General features: G+C 32.3%; 1 protein-coding gene across 1 annotated transcript; it reads left to right on the top strand.

Annotated features, from left to right (window-relative positions):
- Positions 1 to 5,623: 5,623 nt before the first annotated feature.
- Positions 5,624 to 10,638, top strand: LOC145578668 (glutathione hydrolase 3-like). The gene is made up of 7 exons (XM_081635962.1): positions 5,624 to 5,875; positions 7,586 to 7,917; positions 8,118 to 8,636; positions 9,155 to 9,390; positions 9,501 to 9,765; positions 9,866 to 10,003; positions 10,157 to 10,638. Exons 1-7 carry the CDS (start codon positions 5,785 to 5,787, stop codon positions 10,427 to 10,429), a joined length of 1,854 nt encoding a protein of 617 aa, XP_081492088.1. The 5' UTR covers positions 5,624 to 5,784; the 3' UTR covers positions 10,430 to 10,638.
- Positions 10,639 to 10,873: the final 235 nt, after the last annotated feature.

Below are 10,873 nucleotides of genomic sequence, written 5' to 3'. Positions count from 1 at the left end.
GTGATTTCAAGTTTCCAAATATGCGATTTTTTTTTATCGGGTGAGTAGGTAATACTATTAATGACACACTAATAATGTGACATATATAATAGTTAATCTGTTTCGGAAGTGATAGTCATGATGTCCTTAACATAGTGACACACTGACACGTGTAACGTATGGTGTATCACGTATGTTAGTCAATTTGTTTGAAAATAATGATAACGTTGTCATTAACATAGTGACACACTAATACGTATATTAGTAAAACCATTCTCTATGATAAAAATGTTACCCCATAACCCCATCATTAATTATAGCTCATTAAGAGAAAAAGGGACAATTTATTTACTAAAAATCTTGTGTCGATCAAAACATGCTAAAGTAAATCAAAATTGAGGGAGTATATGAGAAATGTAATTGCATTATTATTGTATGTTAAACTATACTAATCTTATCTATCTTAGTACTGAAATGATATGGATCATGAAATATGGTCCAATCTTATTTTTTCTTGCTTCAGAATTTATAAATTGTAAAGTAGGTCGATATGGATTAATATGCATGATATAGATGGACAGTAATTAAATCAAGTGTTTTTTTTTTTTTTTTAATAAGGAAAAATCATGAATATATGATTTGATGTAATATACATAAAGTAGCTAGGACAATGTGGTCTGAATGTCTGATATGGTATGTATATCCATACTAATTACTATTGATTAACTTATTTTTATTGATAAAAACTAATTTATGTTTACCACAAATGATTTTAATTGATTCATTGACACTTTTTTTAAAAGGAGTTATTAGTTAGTTACAAATTTTTATTGACTTTTTTATACATATAAAAAATCACATCATTGAAGGGAAAAATCAGTCAATCAACCATCTTTACATGAAACCTTGAAAATTTAATTATGTAATATTCACTATCATTGAATAATCAATGTTATCTTACGTGTTTAACTTTGTTTCATATTCTTGCCACATTATCTCTATATATGTATAGACAAAGATGTCTCTAATTATGTAGCAAGACTAGCAACCATGATCATATATGTTCTTTTTTGTACATACTCTAGTAATTAGCAAATTATTTCTATCAACTTGAAAATGTCATCCTCAGATGAGTCAGATCACTTCTTTCTTAATATCCACTTCAAAGTCTATTAAACACTCTCTTGAAGATACTAACTTTTTAAAAAAACAAAGCAAGAAAAAATTAAGATCGTGTATTTTTCAGTCTAACTTTACTACGGAGTATATTATTGTAATATCATTAATACATGCTCATTTATACAGAAGAAGACAATACACTTATGATGTTATAATATAAATTTTGGGCCATACTTTGGATATAATTTTTGGGCAATTTTGATAGGAGAAGACAATACACTTAAACTAGTCCAAGCCCAACCACCAAGGCCTTTAATGCCCCACTAAAATTAGGCCAATCAAGGAGAATCATAAACAAGTTATTACTCCTTCCGTTTTAAATATTTGCTCCATTTATACTTTTTGTACTAATTTATACATGCATCCTATTTTGACTAATGTTTGTGATCATAAGAAAAAGATATAATCTTGTAGGTACTTTTTGAAATCGTCTCAATGAATAGATTATTAATTTTCAACTGTTAGAATTTATACTTATTAATAATTAAAGATATAATTGATCAAAAATTTACATCGGTATACATACCCAAAAGCAATGGCGGATCTTGAGTAATTTTCTTTTAAGGGCCAAATATATTTGAACTTATGACATAAAGCAAATTCCTAGAAAATAATTTAAAACTTATTATGGAGTATGAGTTATATCAAAAATTTACAATTTTATGGAATTTGATTATATGAAAGGAAAAAGTAATATCTTTTATCATTGTTATAGAAATAGCGATATTTTCCAATTTTCTAAAAAAAAATTGAGACTAAAAAATCTAATTATATTTGTTGCAACTAAACAATTTACATTAAAAGTTAACAAACAATGAGTAATGATTAAAATAAACATATTTAACTCGGTCATATAACATATTTAACTCCGTCATTTTTATTTTTTTTTTATTTTATAAAAAAGGCTAAATGTAGACATGTAATTCAAATTGGATACTCCATTTTTTTTGTCCCAAATTAAGAAGTAAAATGTGTTTAATCTTTAACAAATGACGGAGTATTTAGAGTCTATTCTGATTTACTGAACTGAATTGAACTGAACTGAATATTTTATGAGAGAAGGAAATTAAGAGTTGGACTGAACTGAATTGAATTGATTGGAGCTGAACTGAACTGAAAATAAGTTGAAGAGAGCATACCTTTAGATATTGAAATGTGATGTGGGTTTGTGGGTCATGTAGTAAGTGGGGTCAGCATTATTTTTTTGGGAATGTCATTAGTATTGGAAAGTGAAAAGCAATCAGCAACACTGCAATACTCTACAATCTACAATATTTTTGGACTGTATCAAGGACCAGGCCCCAGTAGACCTCAATGAAGGTCTACCCCTGCCCAAAAGAAATAAAGCAAATATTTAAAAATAGAGAGAGTATTTTTTTTTACCAAAAATCAATGTATATACGGATTTTATATATCTATATTTTAATAAATATGAGCCATATAATGCTTAAGACTTGGGATTACGCTCCCCGCCCCCCCCCCCCCCCCCCTTTGTTGCAGCAAATAAAAACTAAATGTAGTATTTTTTTTTTCTTTATAGACTATTATCATACACATAAGGTTAAAATTTGGTCAAATAAGACAATTAGATCATATCATATCATACCAAATCAGATCAGACTAAATTAGACCAAATTAGATAAGCAAAAATATGGTGAACTAAACATCTCACCTTGTTAAAAATAATTAAGAAGGAGCTTTTCAAAAAAAAAAAATAATAATTAAGAAGGATCATTGCTATATAATTAAACTACTTTAGGTATTATCAATGATTTTATGAATAAACCTCCTACAGGCTTGTAAAGTCGTAAGCGGATCGAATTCTCTACCTTTGTGGCTTTGTATAACCTTATTGTATTATTCTATTGTAAGAGACTAAGACCCATTTCACCCTTTTATAATTAAACATGCTTTCATGAGTTTCATCCTTTAACTCAATTGATAATGGATAATTAATAATTACGAAATTTTTCCAGAAACCACCTTTGAGAAATCAAATTTTGTGATCAATACGAGAGGAAAGCTCTAATCAACCGATCTATCCTTCACTCTTTCTAACAACATTTTTATTTAATAAATAATAAGTTTTTTTCACATAATTCGATTTTTTTTTTAAATAACATAATACCCTATTATTGTTGATATTAGAACTTCTATTACTATTGGTGTTTAATTTTTACCCTGAAAACTAAAGTGGCAAAATTGATTTAACTAATCATATAAACTTAATTGATTTAATTTTCAATTCCTAAAAAAATTGACAAATAACAATATAGCAAGTGTATTCCTTACTAATCTACCATCGATTATAAGAATATTTATAAGAGTAAGTTCTCACTTTGTCACTTTGTGAGATAACAATTTTTAGGATGCATTATTTAGTTGATTTCATTTATCTAAACTTATTAGTTGTTTATAACCAACACATTTTCTGTGTGGCTGATCATATTATGTGGCCACTCACCAAAACTGTAATACCCCAACCTCAAATCAGGGTGGGGTTTATTGTCACAAACTGCGCATCTGTGACCAACAATTGTCCTCACAGACCAACACAAGTTCTTCCTGCGCATTTTGTCCTCACTCATGTATATCATGGATAGTTAAAAGGTCATTCATCATAAGACCACTCGCAGCCAAGCACTACGCTTAACTGAGAAGTGAGAAGTATCATAACATATGAACTCTTTTTTTTTAAAAAAAATAAAACAAAATAAAGGTGCATCTTGTTGGTATGAGTAATACATCAAAGAGAAGGTATTGTGTCAGTCCGGACTGACGAAATATTTCGTTAGTCCGGACTGACAAAATGCAGTTTTTTAATATGCTCTATTAGCTGGATGATATTCTCTATTGGCTGGATGATATCCTCTACTAAATGAATGATATCCTTTATTGACTATACGATATCCTTTATTGGCTGGATGATATTTCAACTGGCTAGATGATATCCTCTATTGACTGGATGATATCCTCTATTGGCTATATGATATTCTTTATTGGCTGGATGATATTTCTACTAGCTAGATGATATCCTATATTGGTTGGATGATATTCTTTATTGGTTATATGATATCATGGCTCGATGATATCATATAGCCAATAGAGAACATTATCCAGTCATGATATCATATAGCCAATAGAGGATATCATTCAACCAATAAAGGATATCATAGATACAATCGTAAATGATATCATATAGCTAATAGAGGATATCATCCAACTATAATATCATATGGCCAATATAGAATATCATCCAGCCAATGGAGGATATGTATAACTTGTTTGAGGATATATATAATTTGTTTGATAATATGTACAACAATGGTGGAACCTCCATTGAAATGCTCATAGTAAAGGTCATGGGTATAACATAACTTGCTCATTTCTCAACCAAAATACATGCATATATTATCAAAATGCTCACAATTCAACATACAATAATCATACGGGACAATCACTTTCAATAATTATACATCACATAAGAAAGTCCCAATTTGATTTTTGAGCATTTTTCAAAAAATCTGAGAATCTCAAACTTTCTCTCTCTTCCGCCGTGGATGACCTCGCTCCTCTCCTTCGTCGTAACCACCACCAACTTGTCATCGGGTGGAAACTTGTTCTTCATCGCAAGAAGATGACGATGATCTGATACTTTGTGTACATCAAATTCTTTTTAGAGCAAAGCAAGAGTATCACAAAACACTGACTATGGGCCTATTCTCTTCAGATTATTTTCAATTCAATTCAGCTCCAATAAGTTCAGTTCAGTTCAGTTCTTAAGTTCCTTATCTCATAAAATTTTCAGTTCAATTCAGTTCAGTTCAGTTCAATTCAGCTCCAATAAGTTTAGTTCAGTTCACTCAATCAGAACAGACCCTATGTAACCTCTGATTGAGTAACCTTGAACGATCAAATAAGCCTTGACTGATCGAATAACCCATCACCGAGTAACTTTTGATCGACCGAGTAACTTTGACCGAGTAGCCGCGGCCACGCAATATGGTCAACCGCATATAAAACTTTGTGGTTTATGACTATAATGTCTATACAATGATGCTAATCATGCTATAGGGTTAAAAAGGATTTTTTTTTTTTATTAATTTATATTTATATTTTTAATTTAGTATATGGTGTGATCAATTGACATGGAACGCAATAAACAATGAATCAATGATGTATATATTATTCTAATTAAAGATTCTTGAAATAATAATAATATTGAACTAACTTGTCCCTACCACATCATTTCATAATTCATATGATTTCATATTTCATATGATTTCATATTTCATATGATTTCATATCAATACTCCACTAAATTACTATAGTACGAGTACTATTTTGGTATCATACCATTTATCCCACCTGTACCAACCAACCACTGTAACCTTTTTTTACTCCGTATAATCCAAGCCATAATTAAAATGCGTATAATTTATTCTGTTTTTTCCTTAAAATAAGATTGTTACATTTTTTTTCCCAGAGGAAATAAAAATTAAATTATAAATACAGTAGTAAGGTTTATTTATGGCAGTTATAAACCTCCACGTTTAGTTGGGTGTTTCTCATTTTCTCACTTTCTCTCTCCTAATTTCATGAAAGAGGCTCTTTGCTGATCTTGCTATGGAGGCTCCTCTTCTGGGCAACACCCATAAAAATTCCAACTCTTGGGGCAAATTCGTCTTTTCCTTTCTTGCATTACTCATAATTACAGGTAAGTCGACTTTTTTTTTTTTTTTTGATTAAATCCTGAATTATTTTTATCACGGTGGATTTTAACAGCGATGGAATAAAGTTTTCTCTTTTAAAATGGAAGAGTTTATAAGTGAATCGCTAAACGTCGTCTTGTAATACGATAAGTGATTAAAGTCAACTTTGTGGGTAGATTCAGATTCTATGTTGAGTTTACGGCTATAGATTCTATAGTTATTTGGGGATATGGGGTTTGACCGCATGCTTGTATGGTCTTTGAAAGTCGAATGTTTTGATTTGTTCGATGAAATTGTGCTAAATTATTTGCACATTGATTTTAATTGGGTCTAGGTTCGAAATACGGATTAATCGAATAATTTATAACTGTGATATTATGCTTAAAAATTTAAAACCCCCACAAAATTGTTTTTAGAACCACATATTGATATATGACAAGTAAGGGCATTTTGGTAATTTAACAAATATTAAAGAACATATTTTCAGGTTATTTTTTTTATTTTACTTATCACAGCTATTAATTAGGAATTCATTACACATTCTAGCGTAATTATATACAGTATATACGGAGTATTTTCCAATATATATATATATACACACACACGGAATATGGAGTATTTTTTTTAAGCTTGTACAAAATTATAAGAAGGTGGTGTGAATATATGAGCTTCAATTATTGGTAGGAATGGTATCTAATATGAAGTGGTATCTTTATCACTTTATGTGGATGACAAAAACAATTGATTCATCACGCTATTAACATGCGGGTAGCTTTCATAGAAGTATACACGAAAACTGAACACAAAATGTGAGGTTCATAAAATATTTGTAACCATTGATATCTAGGATGATAGTTATTTATAAATATAAAATACCGAATTATACATTTATAAAATACAAAAAAACAGATGTAATAAAATCTTATTTGATGATGTGCATCCTTTGTTTATTAATTTAAAAACTAAGGTCAAAGTTAACAAAATGTGAATTTAAAATGTCAAATTTCCCACTTTTTTGGAGCCGATAAAGTATAATATATGAATGTTTGGCTCGTAATCCTCTAATCACAATTTTTTTGTACAACTTCTCAAAATACAATCTAAATTCACATAATCCTTCAAAATGGTATCTTATAAGTTAGACATTTGCATCTCTCGTTAATTTTTTTTAAGAAGTAAGATACATGGGTTTTGTAGATTAGGTACGTCTTCTCGCAAGACCGTATCCTAATCTATCTAAAAATAAAAAATAAGAAAACTTGCTATCCATATAAGTTAGACATATGCTCATCCCTCGTTAATTATAATCTATAGAATCATGAAAGATTGATGAAGCATCATATTAAAATCATATAATGAGTGTTTTTACTACTCTAGCTCATTTCAATAATATATATAATGTCAATATCAAGATATCATCCACCGCTTGTAATAACCAACCATTATCCCTTTCTTTCCCTAGCATTTTAGTTTTGACTCTATGTTTATGAAACACAATAATTCATGTGTCAATTTTATTGACTTTGCTGTTCTTATGACTTTTCCTTAATCACGAGCATGAAATTTTAGACAAACAATAACTGGGATTTTAAGTACAAATACAATACATTTAATCTTTAACAGCTGCAAGTTTATTTGTAAGTTTACATAAATTGATAAACAGATGAAAGTTCCAACAAACTTAATCATTCTCTTTTGCAAATGCCTTATTTTAGGCCTTGCTTTTGGGCGCACTAAGAATTCTTGGTTGGTAAACAATGAACAAAAGCTCAATGGAAAGCCACAAGTTGATGTGCCTGAAATTGTGGAGTCAGGGAGAGGGATTGTTGCAGCTGATGACCACCGTTGTTCTGAGGTTGGAGCATTGATGCTCCGACTAGGTGGACATGCTGTTGATGCTGCTGTTGCAACCGCGCTGTGTGTGGGTGTGGTTAATCCCATGGCTAGTGGTATAGGAGGAGGAGCTTTCATGGTTGTCAGGTCTGCATCAACATCAGAAACTTTAGCGTTTGATATGAGAGAAACTGCTCCTTTAGCTGCTTCTGAGGTTCACTCTTCTAACTGCTTGATTTTGGTTTAGTAATTTGGTAGTTTTATATTAAAACTGAATCAATTTTGACTGTATTGTAATGCTTTTGGAAAGAGGTATGTTGTTCTGTCTTCATTGAATCCGAGTCCTTGCGTTGAAATCAGTAAGATTGAGAGCAAATGTTGACATTATATTGATATTTCTTTTAACAAAAACAGAACATGTATGACAGTGATCTAGCGGCGAAGCTTTCAGGCCCTTTGTCAATGGGTGTACCTGGTGAGTTGGCTGGTCTCCATGAAGCATGGAAGTATTATGGGCGGCTTTCATGGAAAACTCTATTTGAACCTTCCATACATTTTGCTGAAAATGGTTTTGAGGTTCTTCCATATCTTGAAAAGAATATATTAAAACATGAGAAGATGATCAGGGCTGATCCTGGTTTAAGGCAAGTGTTTGCACCAAATGGGAAGCTCTTGCAGACAAAGGACATATGCTACAATGTAAAGCTTGCAGAAAGCTTGAAGGCAGTAGCGGAACAAGGGCCACGAGCCTTCTACAATGGCACAGTTGGCAAGAAGTTAGTGAAGGATGTGAGAGAGGCAGGTGGGATTCTGACAGAGGAGGATCTTAGGAATTACAAAGTGAAAGTAACGAAAGCTTTAGCAGCTGATGTAATGGGGTATACGATACTAGGAATGCCACCTCCTTCAAGCGGTACCCTGGGAATGACCCTGGTAAGTGCTCTTAGCTACTGGTTGATGGACTCATATTCATGTTGCTGATGCATGAAAAAATGTGCTTTGAATGTGTCTTCTAGAAATACCCTTTTACCAGTCTATGATACTTTGAACTGTAAGAACTTAGTAAGGCTTCAGATATATTGCACCTCTGATACCATGCCATTGGCTGATGTTTATATTTTTCTTTTCTGTTTCTGAAGTATCCTGAGGTCTTGTAAAGTATCAACTGACGCGTAAAATCAAACATCTGCAAGCATCATGCCTATTGTTAAAATCAGCTTATTTGTGACCTTAGAGGCTTAGACTCTTAAGAGTATGTCTGCCAGATCTTTCATGATGAAATTTCTTTTATATATATATATATATATATATATATATACAACTTACTAGTAAGGAGTATTATATGTAAACTAAAGGATATCTGTAAGGCTTAAATATTTCAGTGTATGGTGTAAGAAGCATATTTTCCCCAACTCAAAGAATTTCTCTTTTCTTTTTCTGGTGCGAAACAGATATTAAACATACTAAATAACTATGGGAGCCCCAATGCGATTGAAGGGCCTTTAGGCTTACATAGACTGATTGAGGCAATGAAGCATATGTTTGCTGTCAGAATGAACTTGGGCGATCCTGCTTATGTTAACATTACCAAGTATATGTCCGACATGACTTCCACGTCTTTTGCGAAGGAAATTTGGCATAAGATATATGATAACACAACTTTCCCTCCTGAATATTACCTGAGCAGGTATATAAAGGAAGGATTCTTTAACTACCTTAAGATAGACTGATAAAGGGAAAGGAAATTAAAGTGGGAAGGTTTTACAGTAAAATTTAACATATGCTTAAATTATGTAGGTGGAGTCAGCTACAAGATAATGGAACGAGTCATTTCTGCATCGTTGATGCAGAGAGAAACGCAGTATCAGTAACAACAACAGTCAACTATCCATTTGGAGGCGGGGTGTTATCCCCTTCTACTGGAATCGTGTTAAACAACGAGATGGGTGATTTTTCAACTCCTGCAGAAGTAAGTCCTGACAGTCTTCCTCCTGATCCTGCAAATTTCATACAACCAGGAAAACAACCCTTGTCTTCGATGACTCCCCTCATTATTCTCAAGGTAAGATAAAAGGAGTAAAGGACAACGTTGTATTAATATTCTTTACCCTTATTGTCTTTTGAGAAGTTTGATCATGTTTCCCATTTTGGTTAATTGATAGGATGATCAACTGGCTGGAGTTATAGGTGGTAGTGGCGGGATGAACATAATTCCAGCAGTAACCCAGGTTTTCCTAAACCATTTTGTTCTGGGAATGGATCCTCTCACTGCTGTCCAAAATGCAAGAGTCTACCATAAGGTTTTATTTTTCTCTTTTTCCTTGCTGTCAAAAAATTCATCTAAAACACTATCAGAAATATTTATCGAACAACTGATAGAATCCAAAATACTGCGTATAAATTTTTACTGAATTGCAATGGCCAACCTCTAAGTCAAAATTGATGTTCTGCAGCTAATACCGAATGTAGTCTTATACGAGAATGTGACTGTGATTGATGGGGAGCACATTGAACTCCCCATAGGAAGGAGGACTTTCTTGGAGAAGAGGGGTCACAAACTGCAGCCTATTGAAACTGGAGCAATCTGCCAGCTTATTGTACAGACATTTGAAAGTTCAGTTGATCTAGGCCGGAAAACTGGAGAGAATTTTATTGGTAACACATACTTTGGTAAACTTACTGGGGTAAGTGACCCCAGAAAAGATGGAAGGCCTGCAGCAATGTGAATATGTGCATACATAGGCTTAAGGTTAATTTGCGCATCTATGTATCTTGGTTAGTTTAGGGTTTGTCTTTCGATTCACCGGAAAATCCGCAATTTAAGATAGATATTGGCATTAGTAAGATGAAATTTATACTGTAATGGAATTTCATATCTGCAGTAATGTATCAAATCTTACTCCATATATCAGTTACATACCTGGTTATTAAAGGATTTTCCTGCAGTGTCAGATATTATTATAAAAACAGTGTGCACCTGACATAAATGACCACCAAATTCAAGGTATTGAAGCTTACTTACAGTTGCAAGATCCCTAATGTAGTCGCGAATACTGGTAGATGGCCGTCATCATATACCATAATCTCATCAAAAGACAGAGCTGCCACTTAGGCGCAACATTCTTAAAATCATGATACTTAAGTATACCTTCAGTAACTAATAATCTCTC

This window comes from Chenopodium album, chromosome 14 (assembly GCF_948465745.1).
Source record: "Chenopodium album chromosome 14, dcCheAlbu1.1, whole genome shotgun sequence".
NCBI classification, from domain to species: Eukaryota; Viridiplantae; Streptophyta; class Magnoliopsida; order Caryophyllales; family Amaranthaceae; genus Chenopodium; species Chenopodium album.
The sequence above is the reverse complement of the archived record's forward strand: the minus strand, read 5'-3'. Positions and strand labels throughout refer to the sequence as shown.

What these genes read in the sequence shown, in the direction of transcription:
- LOC145578668 (XM_081635962.1), top strand. Translation starts at nt 5,785, where the DNA reads ATGGAGGCTCCTCTTCTGGGCAACACCCATAAAAATTCCAACTCTTGG. An exon ending in CTCCTTTAGCTGCTTCTGAG is followed by an intron (nt 7,918 to 8,117) that starts GTTCACTCTTCT and finishes TAACAAAAACAG; the next exon opens with AACATGTATGACAGTGATCT. An exon ending in CCTGAATATTACCTGAGCAG is followed by an intron (nt 9,391 to 9,500) that starts GTATATAAAGGA and finishes TAAATTATGTAG; the next exon opens with GTGGAGTCAGCTACAAGATA.